The sequence below is a fragment of the Talpa europaea genome (genome assembly GCF_964194135.1).
Source record: "Talpa europaea genome assembly, chromosome: 10".
NCBI classification, from domain to species: Eukaryota; Metazoa; Chordata; class Mammalia; order Eulipotyphla; family Talpidae; genus Talpa; species Talpa europaea.
The window spans coordinates 88,884,526-88,900,164 of record NC_140077.1 but is presented as its reverse complement, the minus strand read 5'-3'; the positions used below and the strand labels follow the sequence as shown (position 1 = coordinate 88,900,164).

Below are 15,639 nucleotides of genomic sequence, written 5' to 3'. Positions count from 1 at the left end.
AGAGGCGTTCGGCGAGGGGCTGGTGAGTGTGTCCCTCCTCCTGGAGTAGAGGGAAGCAAAAGCATGGTCAAGAAGTTTGGAGGAAAGCAAGGGCCTGGCCAGGAACTTCTGTACCAACACAGGTGTAAAAGGTGTAAAGAGATAAAGTGAATCCAAGGGAAAGAGAGAGAAAGAAAGAGAGAGAGAGAGAGAGAGAGAGAGAAAACAGGAATAGAAAAGGTGACTGACACCTCTAGTCCCCTGAAGGGAACATTAATTGAGCATGATGAGGAGTGAAACATAGGATGAGGGTGAGGGCAAAAGTAAGAAGTAAGGTTCAAGCTGGCCTGGGGGTATGCGCCTGGGGCAATTGCAGACAGGAAGCTCCCACGGAAACCAACAGGAAAGCTGATTTTAGAATAGGGATGAACTCCCAGTGCATCTGGAGTGTCTGCAGACTCTCCGTGGATATGCACAGTCATCCTTAGCAATAGGAGGCGAACTCAGGATACAGCGGGACCGGAGACAGCGGTGGTGCTCAGGATGAGCACGCATGGGAGGAAACACAGAATAGCAGGGAGAGGAAGTCAGACGATAAAATTGTTTCCCCCCAATATTCTCTTCCTAGCTTTTCCCCTGTTCACCCCAACCCATCCCAGGTACAAAAGCTTTCAGGACAACTGCCTAAAGGCTGAAATCTTAGCTTTCAAGTTGGAAGTTCCTTCTGCCTCTCTGCGCCCACAGAACTGCTCCAAGACCACTGTCAAATGCCAGGTCTCCTAGAAGGGTCCTTGCCATTTATTCTTCACTTTCACTCATGTCCATTGTTTCACTCTCTGGTGCAATTTAGCATTAAATGATGTTAAAATAATTGACAACATGGAATTACAAAGATGAGAGAAGGCAGGATAAGAACCAGAAAAAAAGGTGAATACCAGATTGAAAGTATAAGATAATAAAAATCCATTGCCATTGAAATCTGCTTTCACATGTCTTATCTCCTAGAATTCTTCCAACAGCCCCACAAGGAAAGTAACCCAGATTTTCATCATTAGTCTCATACACAGATAAGAAAACTAAAGCTTGATAAATTAAAGCATGTATCCAAAATCTGCAATTGGCAGCTCCAAGGATGGAACCCATTTGTTCATTTACTCATTCATACAATAAATATTTATTGAGCTACTACTACATGCCAGTCCGAAAGCATTGCCCTAAGCACTGTGGGAAGGTCTGAAGAACATGATGATGGTTTATGCAAAGTCTTATTGTAGAGGGGGAGACACGAAATACACAAATGTATATTGTATGTTACCAATATACAGGCTATGAAGACATGTTAGGCAGGGTTGGAAAAGCAGGTTCTCTCTCATACAGAGCAGTTTGAGCTGTACTCTAAGTCCTGGGTTCAGTCCTCTGCTCCACACTGCAGACATCATTGCTTGAGGAAGCTGATATGCATGAAATGCTGTGGCCCTCTCCTTTTGTAGATGCTGCCCCAGGACTTGGATGGTACATATTTGAGCACCAGTCCCATCCAGCACAAGAGCCACCCCAGCCCATGTCCCAGCCACCCCAGGCTCTCCTTAAATGCTCACAAAGTTGGGCTGCCTTGCTTAGCTTTACAAGTAGACTGTGTACTCCTTAGAGGCAAGAATCACTGGTGCATGGTTTACAATCAGCACATGCTGATTCACCATTGGAGTGATAGATAAAAGCAATCAAAAGAACTGGAGACTGTTCTCCTGATACAATATTCATAAAGATGACTGTTAACTCATAGCAGGCACTCCCAGAACTATGGGGCCCCTCCAAAATAAGCCTGGCCTTTCCATGGGCCCTAAGCTCAGGAGTGCCTCTCTAACACAAGCCCAGGGCCAAAGAGTCCCCACTAGAAAACCAGATCAACCCAGTTTACAGGAAGTAAGGCAGCTGAGTTCAATTTGACATTTCTGCCAAGATGGACTTCATGACATTGAGGGTGGTAGAGGAAGGGGTGGAAGATAACAGCAAAAGCAGACAGAATTAATCTCAAATGATTAAAAGCAACCAAGGAGTCACTAAAGAATCAACTGACTAGAGTTAAGTGAGAAAGACAGAAGTTTAGTTATTTGGAGTTTTTGTTTCATGCCCACAAAACATAGCTCAGTCATGTGTTTATTTTTTTAAAAATTTTTATTTACAGCACCATTGAATATCTTTTACCTTAAAGGTATGCATATGTACATCGCAGGTTTTCACATGCAATGAGGGATGAGTTATTCAAACTTCATATCTTAGTTTTAATAATTCTCCCAAATGTGCAACTATACTTTGGCAAAATCGCCTGTAAAGAAAGAAGGAAGACTAAAGCAACGAAACTCCACAATACTGTAACATGATTTCAGACCTCCAGAAAGGGGTCACTTGCCTTGAAAATCATTGTCCTTCTTGGATTATTTCCATTAGAACTGGATTATTTCCATTAGCCAGGTTCAGTCTCTCTGACCTGGCTTTGTACCAAAAGTTGGCAGTGGGTCCATCTAGCAATACTCAAGAAAGTTCCATGGCAACAAAAAGGTCCCAAACAAAACACCTGAAAAGAGAAGCTTCAGAAAATGACATGTGCATCAACTAAATTCCAAATTCACAGGAGCATTTAGGTGACATGAGGATTGTGGCTGGTCTCAAGTTTCAAGACTGATTTCCTGATTCCATCTCTTCTGTCCAACTCATGGCTACTCACAAGCAAATTCACTCAGAAGCACAGACAATGACAATTTGCAGGTGGGTGACAGAGGGACAGCACAAGCATGCAGTTGTGATCACTACTCAGGTAAACTCGAAGCCCTGACCAGGTCAGCTTTTCTCATTTGTTTCCAAATCAGTCTTTTTTGCAGGATGAATTGCAAAAATGTGAAGATAGAGTCAAAACAGGAAAATTTTAAAGCAGCAAATGTATTGTGTCCCCTTGGGGAAAATGGGTATCATTTGGCAAAGGGCTAGGTTATCTATAAACAATAAAGAATTTAAAATACCTGAATTTGCCATTAACACTAAGATGAGCTGCTTGCCAGGAACCAATAACAGGAAATTTCATCAAGTTTAGAAAGTGAGGAAGAACTTATTCCAATAATCAGTGGTATTGATACTATGGAGTTTCATTCAGCAGTAGGTTCATCAAGCTGAAAATATCCATGATCTGCAGGATCATCTCAGAGCAGAGAGAGCAAGTGCTTGCTTCTTCATTCCATTCACTGTTCTGATGACTGGTCTGTGGAGTCAGATTTGTAAGGACTTTTTTTCAAATTATGTTTTTTCTTGAGCTGTCTGAAGTGCCTACTTAGAGACAGCTGTAATGTTTAAGAATCGTTTGATCTCATCTTTAAAATTATTTTTTTAAGAGTGAATTCTGTAGAATCGATTGTATGAAAGGATTGCTGGATTCCAGAAGGGATTTCCTCAACAAGATCTTTCATTACCCTTGGGTTAAGCCAGTGGTTCAGAACTAAGGGGCACATTTGTCCCCCAAGGGAAATGTGGCAATATCCGGACACATTTCTGATTGTCACAACTTGGACACATTTCTGATTGTCACAGCCTAGCACCTAAAGAGTAGATGCCAGAGATGCTGCTAAATATCCTACAATGCACAGGCCAGTCCCTCCCAACAAAGAATTACCCCTCTCGAAATGCCACAAATGCCGAGGCTGAGGCCAAGAAAGCAGAGCAGAAGCTCTTACTACCTCACTGGGCAGCTGTTATGATCTATTATGATTCAAAATCTTCCTCCATGATTTCTTTGACATTTAAAGTACCCATTCCTAATGAACTTTGGAGTTTGAACTAGAATTTGGCCAGTTGGTGGCAAAGAAAAAAGTAATAAATCTTTTTGATATTTTTGGATTCCCTATTTTGTTGATAATTTATCAAAAAATTCAGGAGAGAATGTATTTTTCCATCAACCATGGAGCATAGTTGAATGACTACCATAATGCCCTAGGGACATTCATATTGGCCAAATACCATAGAAAAAAAATAACCTCTATCTTCATGAGCAAAGTTGGCAGTTGGAAAACAAAAGCAGACATAGCACTTCTATAGCTGGTGCTGAAATAACGCAGAGCTGACACTGTCTGCAGACATGGAGCGCAGGAGGGAAGCAGGCAGTGCTACTCTGTGTCCTCCATGTTAGCATGCAGGATGTCTGACCCGATACAACACATAGAGAGTGCCCTTGACATTTTAAAAATCATTTTCAGCTCTTAAAAAAACAAAACAAAACAAAACAAAAACAGGAAAATGGGCCTCCTGGTAGCACAAGGGGTTAAGTCTCCGCACTATAAAGCTATCTGCAGCACGAGTTCGATCCCTGGCCAGGGAAGTGACCCACATAGCACAGCAGACCTCTCCTGTCTCGCCTGCTGCTCCCCTCAGCAGTGTGTTTCAGTAGATCTGCCTGTTCTGCTTTCCACTCTGAACCTGGTGAATCCTCTCACCCTCTGCACCTCTGGCCTAGACCCCAGTTCTTGTGCACAGATAAATAAATCTTTTTAAAAAACAAAACAGAGAAATTTCTGGAATTAACCTAACTGTACAGCATTAACCTAACTGTACAAGAACACTAAATGGAAGGAAGGTTTTTTCCTAATCTCAGAGAAAAACAGGGTTGTTTCAAACTACTGCCTCCAGCAGGGCTAATTCAAACGGCAAAAGGAACTATTGCATTTCCTTGTGGGGAAATTAAAATGTAGGACAACTAAAGAGTGAAAAAACCAGACCGCAGGTATCATGGTGCCTGAGATGACAACAGCAGCCACCTGCCTAAACCAAAACAAAAATAGTTTGTTTGGACGTAATTAAATGCACTCAGCCCAACTCTTCTAAAAAGGTATTATTTCCATGATGTAAAAAATTTTAAAAAATTTAAAAATTAATATTAAAAAATAATAAAATTAAAATAAAATAAAAAGGTATTATTTCCTGTTGACACTACTCCAGATTTTGGTATGTGCATAAGTGTCTGTCAAGATACTTTTCGGAGGTTAAATTTAATTATATTGGAATTAAGTACCTTATCCTTTCCAGGCAAATACTTCAGAGTTTAATTAAACAACATTACTCAAATATAAACTAGTATGCATTCCTTTAGCCAGCTGCACAAAAGCTATAAAATTACAATTTCTCCCTTTCGAAAGAAACGGAATCATACAGAATCAAATTAGAACCTCCAATTTTGAAGTGCGAGATAAATTTCTTTTAGGGCTCCATCAAGGGATTTCAACCAACACTTATCTAGGAGGATATGACCCACATTTCACCCTGGCAAGTTTTATGGAGACACCCCTCTTTTGTGTGAACACCAGCTTTATTTCTTAATATTGCAAGTGAAGAGTCTTATTATATTCTAGCCCCCTTTTAGCTATATATACCTTAATAAACTCCTAGGGATAAAATTATATCTAGGCATTTTTCTCTTTACCTAGTTCATCAGATAAATTTTCAAGGAATAAAAAAATCCCTACCCTACTGATCACAGGTCCTTATTTCAGCCTTAGAATCTGAGGCTATCACATGGTTCAATGGTGTTGGGGCTGAAAAACTGTGAGTGTCTCAAATCAAAGAAATGAGAGCCTCCTTCAGTCAATTTTGCACCCATTAAAGAAGATTCCAGCTTTTTAGTAAGACACCACTCTGTTCTCATAGCCATGTTGAGACTGTCCTGATTAAAATATTGTTGCCTAAACAACTAATTAAAGACATGACAGATGCTTCTCCAATATTAACATAGTTTGGTCATGGATTCTATTCGGATTCAAATACATTTATTTGAACTTGATACGATAAAAGGGCAGGCTCCTCAAAACACATCAAAGGCAGATGACCATTACATTCATTCCCATTTCCCCTTGGACACATACTTTTCAACAAGTTACTAGCGGGCAATGATAATAAATACTTGAAAATACATCTAATTAAAGAAAAGTCCATCTAGCTTATTTTTTGACAGAAATGAATACTTGATTTCACATATTCTTCTATCGCAGGAATACTCATTTTCTCCTGGCAGAGGCTACCAGATCAATGTGATCATATAAAAGAAGTCTTGAAGGAGATTTGAACCAGTGACTCCAAAGGACATAAATAAGTACTTATGTCAAACTTAGGAAGTAGAAATAGTCCCACGCTTGCAAGTGGGGAAAAAAAGTATTTTTTATATTTAAACATTTGAAATACCCTATGTATAGGTGTAGCTCAGTTTGCAGCAAAAAGTAAACATTAGTTTTCTCTCCACCCCATAAAATAAAGAGGTGACCCCAAAAGCATTTTCTTCCTCCTCCTTTCCCTCCTCCCCCCCCTCCCCCCCGGTCCAATAAACTCTTCTTCCACTGATGTGCTGAGAATATTTTCTACCTTAATAGGTATTCATTTTACATTTATTCCAAAACAAGTAAAGAAAAAAGTCTGTAATTTTCCTCTTTTATGATCTTCCAGTGGAATGTGAAAAAAAATAGCGATACTGGCTAAGTCTGTTCGATGTACTTGGCTGTGAGCTCACCTGAGAGTCAGAAGTTCTAATGCATTTAAAACAAAACAACTTTGAATCCCAAGTCCAGTCATTGAGTCTCAGGCATCCCGTCGCTGATAGATAGACAAGTGTTTCTGGAAACTGAGGTTCAAAGCAAAGCAGCTGAAGAGCAGAATGAGACCCCCAGGGTGATATAGTGGGGTTATCAGTCACCTCCAAATCAAGACACGTCCAGCTCACATCCCCAAAGACCACCCAGGTGGCACACAGAGGGCACAGTGCCAGTGTGGTCTGTGCCCCCACGCCACTGCTCTTCCACCGGCCACATGGGCAGCTTGAAGTGCCTGGTCCATATAGTCTGTTTCGGCACTACCAGATTAAAAATGGGTGCTGTTGACATAATGCTGGTCCTCCTGAGCTATGGTAACAGCCTGTCCATGATCACGCAGATGGCCATCCAAAGACACTTCGATCGCCACTTCTGGGGCTTCCCGCCTGCAAAGGCTGTCACCGTGGCCTGCATCCAGGGGGGGCCCGCCATTGTGCTCCGCACAGCCGTTGACATGGGCCAGCGGCAGAGCCCCAGGAGGACAGCACAGGTGCTTGGCGCAGCCCTTGGCGATGCAGGGGGAGCTGCAGAGCAGCTGCAAGTCCTTCTGCTCTGGCCGTTCCTCCAAGTCCACGTCTTCAAACTGGATGGTCACGTTGTGGATTCCTGCCTTGTGGAAGATTTCTCGAATCTTGGCACTGGCCTCCTTATAGCCCCGGTCCTTCTGGCACTTGATGTGCAGGGTGGCGATGATCTTTCCACTTATAAGTTCCCAGACGTGCACCTCATGCACACTGCTAATCCCAGGCACGGCAGAGAGCTTGCTCACTAGAACACGGAAGAGCAAACAGCCTGGGTGAGCACTGGGACCACAACCCAGAGCCGCAGGAGCGGCATGGACCCTTCTAGATCTCTCATCAGAGTGATTTACTGCGGGCGACAGCAAGAAAAACAGACACTTGGGCCTCCCCGGTGGCGCAACGGTTGAGCGCTGGGCTGTGAAGCTGCCCACAGCCTCTGCAGCGCCAGTTCAATCCCCGGCCACCGGCGAGGGTCCCACATGGCGCGCAGACCTCTCCAGCCGCCCGCTGCTCCCCTCAGCAGTGTACTTCATCAGTCTGCCTGTTCTGTTCTACGCTCCGGCTCTGGTGAATTCTTTCACCCTCCTGTGCTTCTGACTGTACCCTAGTGCTTGTATAAATAAATATCTTTTTTAAAAAAAGAAAAGAAAAACAGACACTCCTTTTCCTGTTAGCCTTTCTCTCCCTCTGAATTCTTCTGCCACATGCTTTTTCACCCAGAAAAGGCAGAGCAAGAAAATAAGCTGAACAAACAACAGAGAAGCTCAGAGTGGCTGAGGTTCCAAGGGGTAGACATGTGCGTGGACAGCCCTCGGAAGGATAAGTGGGCTGCTTTCGATGGCAATCTGCATCGAAAATATGGTGAAGGGTGGAAACTAGACTTCTGGTGGCAAAAGGCACTGATTATAATGCTGTACACCTGAAACCTATATAATGTTCAACAAAAATAAAAAAAAACAGGGCCTCCCTGGTGGCGCAAGGGGTTAAGACGCAACCTATGAAGCTATCTGCAGCCTCTATAGCATGAGTTCAATCCCCGGCTGGCCAGGGAGCAACCCACATGGCGCAGCAGACCTCTCCTGTCTTGCCCACTGCTCCCCTCAGCAGAGTATTTCGTCAGTCTGCCTGTTCTGTTCCCCACTCTGTCTCTGGTGAATCCTCTCACTCTCCCGTGCATCTGGCCTGTACCCCAGTTCTTGCATCCATAAGTAAATAAATGTATAAATAAATTAATTAATTTAAAAAAACCATGTTCAACAACAACAAAAAAAAACCTTATCAGTATTTCCAGCACTAGGTATTTCCTAAAGGAAATAACCAAATACTTATGTACAAAAATGGCCTGAGCAAGACTCTCTGTACTAATGAAAAAATGGAAATAACAAGGAAATCATTAAATCAATTATATAATAAACTATTATGAAGTAATTAATATGTAGGTTGCCTATTTTAAGATGAGAAAGGATATAGGAGGTGCTTTCAAATAAACTAAACTATATATATATATGGCATGATGTTTTTCCTTCTTTCATATAAATATCAGTATACATTCACAAAAAATATTTTTGGGTGGTAGGATAATGAGAGATTTCTATTTTTTTATTAAGGATCTTTGATTTTTTCCATACTTTCTAAGGTGAGTATGTGTTTAGAGAGATGGTAGAACAGTGATTATGAGCAAAGACCCTGTAGCCAGCTAAACTTTGGCCATTAAGTGGCATTAAAGTGTTGCTATTTTTCAACAACAAATGTTGGCGAGGGTGTGGAGAAAAAGGAACTCTTCCGCACTGTTGGTGGGAGTGCAAACTGGTCCAACCACTATGGAGAGCTGTGTGGAGATTTCTGGACCTACTAAACATAGAGCTTCCATATGATCCAGCAATTCCACTCCTAGGTATTTGCCCAAAGGACACAGAAACATCAATTCCAAAGAACACCTGCACCCCTATGTTTATAGCAGCACAATTTACAATAGCTAAGCTTTGGAAACAGCCCAAATGCCCAAAAATAGATGACTGGATCAAGAAGATGTGGTACATATATACCATGGAATATTACTCAGCATTCAAAAAAGATAAACACATGCAATTTGCTGCAACATGGATGGCGCTGGAAGGGATCATGCTCAGTGAAATAAGCCAAAAAGAAAAAGAAAAATACCGGATGGTCTCACTCATAGCAGGAATCCAGAAAACTTAAATAAGGGACCAGGAAAATGAATATAAGAAAGTGAAAATCAAAATCAACAAAAAACTATGAACCAGAGACACTTTTTGGGGGGTGGGGGGCGGGAGGGGAAGGATTGGGGTCAGAATGGGGCATTTGCAATTGTATGGGAGAATATAAAAATAAAATTTATTATTTAAAAAAAAAAAGTGTTGCTATTTTTCAATCTATTTTTTAATATTTTTATTAATTTTATTATTAATTTTATTATTTATTATTAATGTATTAATTTTTATATTTTTATTAATCTATTTTTAATATATTTAAATATATGTCACTTGGCTAAAAGGAATATAAGCCAATGAATACCACAAATTGTTCTGTCTGTTCATTTTGTTTCTTCAACTGGGAAGCAAGCCCCTGGAAGGCAAAGGAATGCCACCCATCTGCTCCAGGTGCACCTTCCAGCCTCCCTCCTCCTCTACCGGGCACTGGTATGAAGGAAATGGAGGCTGATTTTTTTTTAATTTTATCTTTACTTTTCTGAAAACAACTGGGGTGTAGACCAGAGGTGTGGAGGGTGAGAGGATCCACCAGAAGCAAAGTGGGGAGCAGAGCACGCAGATTTACTGAAATACACTGCTGAGGGGAACAGGGGGTAAGACAGGGGAGGTCTGCTGTGCCATGTAGATTAGCTCCCTGGCCAGGGATCGAACTCAGTCAGCAGAGGTGATAGCGCTGAGACTTAACCCCTAGGCCACAAGAAGGCCCAGGAGGGTGATTATTTTCACTCTGTCCATTAAAGCAGCCAGACAGCTAACCACACCTGACTGACACTCAGAGACATAAACTAAGCTATGTGGCCAAAGAAGCCAAAAACTTGGAACGGGAGAAAGATCTGAGAGGAGCAACAGCTCTTGGCAAAGGTACTGATGGGTACTTTTGAACAAAGGCAGGCAGGTCGACGACCTTCAGAGAAGTCACTTTATAAATCACGCCTTCATGGGGAGAGGCTAGCTAAGGGCATACAACAGATTAAGGTTCATTAAAATCCAAGTTCAGGTATCTGTCATGAAATAAGGCCCTCAGACTTTCAGCCTCAGAGTGAATGGACCTGGGCTGTTTCCTGTGACTGGCTCGTTGGTGGAACAATGATAGAAAGAACAAAGTCAATATGCATGAAGCCTTGTTTGCTATAAAAACACAATTTCCATTTAGACAAGGAAAATAAAGCTGCACCATCAGCTTCTCGTCCACATCTGGACAGTTCCCATTTAGAAATTTTAATGCTCATAGCAAAAGCGCAAGTTTGACCTTTGTTTGAGAGAGAAGCAAAGAAACAGATTCACTGGCGAATGAGGGCACGAATGACCTGAATTTCAAGCACTGTCCTTTTTACAGTGTTTTAAGAGACCTGGAGCTTGTCTGCCCATTAAAAAAAAAAAAAATTAGAAAGCAGGATCTGGAATACAGATGATTTATGTTTTCAGAATAAGATTAAAAGTCAAGTTCTTGGCAGAAGTAGCCTCATTTGATTGATATAAATCTTTCACATGAAGGTAATTAGACAGAAATATGTATTGCCCAAGCACAGTCTAGAATATTTGCAACTGAATCAGAGAATCATGGGCTGCCAATGCCCTTTGGCTCTCAGAACTCTGAGTCATCTTTCAAAGCTACCAACCCTTTGATAACTGTCTCTACTGCTTGGTGATGAAAACATTTCAGGGTGCCTAAGTCAAGCCCCACTCTGTATCCTGGGGGGTCTGGGTTCTAGACCAGAGGTCACACTTACTCAGCTCTTCCATGTTGAGACCCTTGGGGACCATCTGCAACAGAATGACAGCGGTCTCCTTGATGAGCGGGAAGGCTGATGACAAGATGATGATGACCATGACGACCGTCAGGCTGGGGTCGATGTAGCACTGCCAGTTACAGGGGTCTTCACGCCTCAGGGGGAGCACATAGAAGATGATGGCTGTGATCACCACCACCACCGATCCCAGGGCGTCTCCCATCACATGCAATAGTACACCTGCCGCGAGAAAGAAAGATCGTGGCTTTTTATTTCACAGATATGTAAGGAAGGGAACTGGTTCTAAAGGTTTCAGTTATGATAAGGAAGGCATGCAATCCCTGCCAAGAGGCTCTGTGTGTCCAATGGCTTGCTAGACACAGGCAAAACTGAGATTTAGTGAATCAGATGAAATACTTCCCAGAAGGATTCTAAAGTTTAAATGAAAAATTTACAAAAACAACAGCAGAATCTTACTATTCAAAGTATGGTTTGAGACCAGCATCATCTGGGAGTTTGTAAAAAATGAACATGCTCTGGCCCCACCCTAGAAGCTTCTGAATCTGATTTTGCATTTTCATAAGAGCCCAGATGATTCAGATACACATAAGGGTTTCCAAAGCGCTGCTCCAGAAGAAGGCATGCAGATTAAGAAAAGTCAGGTGTGTGTCTCCAGGTATCCCAAAGACCCACCCAGTAGATTAATAACTATCAAAAATACTAACAACTCCCTAGTGGCTACTAGTCTCCCTTGGAAGATGCTTTAATTGGGCTAGTTCTTCCCTTCTCAAATTCTGAGTAGCATCCTAGGGAAAAGCACATTCCATAAACACTAGATGTAATTTGTGGCAACTTTCTCCCCCAAAAAGTACAGGAATAAAAAGAATCCCCAGATTTCCGTCTTGCTCAGTATTTACTTCTGGCAATAGGATCCTGATTCAATAAATATATGCACTGGTCCATTTTCTAATTCTGTGCCCTCTCCTCCTCCACCTCCACAGGTACCTCTCACATTCCAGCCTGTCCTGAGCCCCCAGGGAAACTCAAAACATTCCCAAGAGGTGGTCTACATCTCTTGTAGGAAGACCCCAAGATCAAAGCTCTAACCTTAATAGAAGATGCTACCACAGAAACAGAAAGACAGGGAGGAGGAGGTCCCATGGATGGAGGTGGAGAATTATGGGTGTATTGGTGGTGGTGTGATGTGGAGAATTATGGGCTTTGGTGGTGGTGTGGTGTGTAACAATCATCTGAAGAGACCAGACCTTATAGCTCTAAACCATGTAAGGTGTGAAACAGTATGACCTCAATAAAAAATAAAATTAACCAAAATAAGACCAAGGAAACAAAACAAAAGCAAACTCTGTTACATTATGAGAACAAAATGGTGATTATCAAAGTGAGGGAGGGTACATCAGGGGAAGGGGGTGAGCGCATGGTGGAGGACAGAGACTTGACTTTTGGAGGAGAGCATAAGGTAGAATATACAGATTTTGAATTATGATACTGCACACCTAAAACCTATAAAATGGTATAAACCCATGTTACTTGAATTAAAACTGTAAAAAATCAAGTCCATAATTTTTAAAAGAGGTGAAGATCAAATATTTCCTATATGCACTTGAGACCTCATTTTCTTTGCCTGGATGGGCTGTTATTCTCTACACTGTGCTTCTGTTCACTCTAAGTAAGGAGGTGGGAACACACACTCCTTTTCCTTTGTTCCCACTTGAGCACTGGAAGACGGTAAGATGCAGGCAGCCAATGAAACAGTAACTATCTTTCACTTAATAATAACTGCTCCTGTGTATGCACCAAGCTATTTTAAGTACACTACACTATTTACACATTAAATCTTTTTTTTTAAGATTTATTTATACAAGAACCGGGGTAAAGGCCAGATCTGCAGGAGGATGAGAGGATTCACCAGAGACAGAGGGGGGAACAGAACAGGCAGACTGACTGAAATACGCTGCTGAGGGGAGCAGCGGGAGAGCCAGGCGAGGTCTGCCACTGCAGAGGCTGCGGACAGCTTCACAGCGCTCGCTCAACCACTTGTGTACACATTAAATCTTAATGATTCCCTGAGGTGGTTACTCTCTCCATTTTGCAAATGAGGAAACTGAGGCACGGAGAAGCTATACAACTTATCCATGATCACAAAGCAGAAAGTTTTCGAGGCCAGGTCTTTGAGTCTGAGTTGTCTGCTAGAGAGCCATTGTGCATCCGCTCATATAAGCCTTAAGCTCCAATTTCAGGTTTTCCTTCTGATAAAGCTCACTATTCGCTCCTAACAATTATATAATATAGTTTTCAAGGGGGCCTCCCTGGTGGCACAGGGGTTAAGTCCCAGCACTATTAAGCTATCTGCAGAGACTGCAGCACGAGTTTGATCCCTGGCCAGGGAGCTACCCACATGGTGCAGCAGACCTCTCCTGTCTCACCCTCTGCTCCCCTCAGCAGTGTATTTCAGTCAGTCTGCCTGTTCTGTTCCCCACTCTGTCTCTGGTGAATCCACTTACCCCCTACACCTCTGGCCTGTACCCCAGTTCTTGTATGCATAAACAAATAAATCTTTAAAAAACAAAATAAAATAGCTTTCAATCTTGTTTTTCTCATAATCCACAATAAAAACATAGTTGGCACCCTAGCACAGGCACATGCACAGACTAAAATAAAACCTATCCTGACCTACAATTTATTATTGTTATCTATTCAGTTTCTGTCCATTTTCGTTTATTTTCTAATTGCTGATCACATGCTACTAAATTGATTTTATCACCCAAACTATCATACTTTTAGATTGAAAAGCTGCTGAAAGCATCAATTTCATTCAATTTTTGAGGTTGAATCTTGCCATGTGTTTCCCGGCCTCCCAGGCAAAGATGATGAAGGCAGGTCCTCATCCTCCAGAACCACCTTCCACTAGCAATTCTGAGATAAGTTACCCATAACCTGGGGTGCTGGGGGACGCATCCCTGAGAGGGGAGTTTAGGGAAGGCTTCTGGGGACAGGACTCTGAAGGGGAGACAGTCTGCAACCAGCAGAGAGAAGGTGCTCCAGGCACAGAATTCAGGGAGGCTGAGGTTGGAGGACAAACCGGTGGGGCCAGGCTGGAGTCAAGTATGCTGAGAGGGAGTCACAGAATCTGACAATCTGATGAGCCATAAATCTGGAGAAAGTCTAATGCTGAGACACTAGATCCCCGTCTGCAAAATGGGGGTGATACTAATATCGGCCTTGCCCATCTCAGTTCTGGAGCATCTAAAACAGAGATATAAGTGCACATTGGAGCAGGAAGTTGCTAGGTCTGCTGCTTGGAGTCTGCTGCATGGACTCTGCTGCTTGCTGGAAAGGAAAGTTCCTGCAGTGTTTTGCTTGCCCACAGTAGCAGCAATGGCTACCTTGACCCTCTTCCCAAACAATAAAAAATGCTTATGTTATAATGGATGGAGTGACAAGTTTCCTCATACAAACTGCATAAAACCCTGCCATTTCTGTTCTTCCAGGCTCAGACTTTTGGGAGCTATCCCACTGAGCCCACCAGTGTGACAATTAAAGCTCTCCACCTCTCTGAGTGCATCCGATTTCTCTGGGAAATTGCCATGACACGTGACTGGCCCACAGGTGTGGAGGACAATGGACACCCTTTATGAAGTGGGTGCTCTGGGCTCTTCCCATCACTCATGGAACTTACAACCACCCAGTGGTTGTCTCTTGCTGCCTCCACTGAGGTACCCAGAGGTTACTTGCCCAAGGTCCCCAGCTGGCACAAGGTAGAGGCAGAACCCAAATCACATCTGCCTGTCTGATATGCTTCACGTTAGATGTGCACATTAAATGGAAGGATGAGGGGGTAGGGTGGGGGGGGAAGGGCAGGGAAGGGGTGCAAAGAGGGGCAGAAATATCTAGAAAGGAATGTGGGCACTACAACAGCAAGCCCTGGGCTGCAGCACTGTTAGCCTTATTCCAAATGCAGTAAAGGTTTCTGAGGTCCTGCTGCTCCCATCTGTGATTCCCAAAGAGAAATCTGGGAGGATGATCTGAGAGACAAAAATGGCCCATTTCTAGACAGCTCTGTCAGCCCTAACGCTCACCAGGGGGCTTTGCCCAGCCAGGGCCCCTCAGCATGTAGCCCTCATCTGCTGTCTTCAGATGAAAACAAAACTCAAAAACACAGGCATATTACATGAATGGGCAATGTGACATAAGTTAAAATTTGAGTCACATCTTAACACTTGGAAAAGCTGCTGACACAGGAAACACAGTGTGTTAGCACCAGGCACTAACAAGTGATTATAGAAGAATGAGTGATGTTTCTTCTTGGGAGAAAACCCAAGAAAACTAAAGAAACACCTCATTGAAGGAAATTTCAAACAATGTCTAGGTAATTATTTATCCATGTAGATAGATGCTGAAATGTGAAAGGGCTAATTATCTTTCTGACACTGTGGTCAGATTTTTCAGGTGTTGGTTTGATCCTATTAAATAAGATCAACCACTACAAAGTATATGGACAAAAATGTTTAAAGGGGTTGTGTTTACACCGTGCTTTGCAGTA

At 42.7% G+C, this 15,639-nt stretch overlaps 1 protein-coding gene across 3 annotated transcripts in view; it reads right to left on the bottom strand.

Annotated features, from left to right (window-relative positions):
* Nucleotides 1-6,864: 6,864 nt before the first annotated feature.
* SLC30A10 (solute carrier family 30 member 10) overlaps nt 6,865-15,639 on the bottom strand; it is a gene marked incomplete at both ends in the record, with an annotated part of 33,560 nt that continues 24,785 nt past the window's right edge. For all 3 annotated transcript variants that reach the window (XM_084246164.1, XM_084246162.1, XM_084246163.1), the window contains 2 exons: nt 6,865-7,364; nt 11,079-11,318. In XM_084246164.1, coding sequence (XP_084102290.1) covers nt 6,865-7,364; nt 11,079-11,318 — 740 coding nt within the window. The remainder of the gene's footprint in view (nt 7,365-11,078; nt 11,319-15,639) is intronic.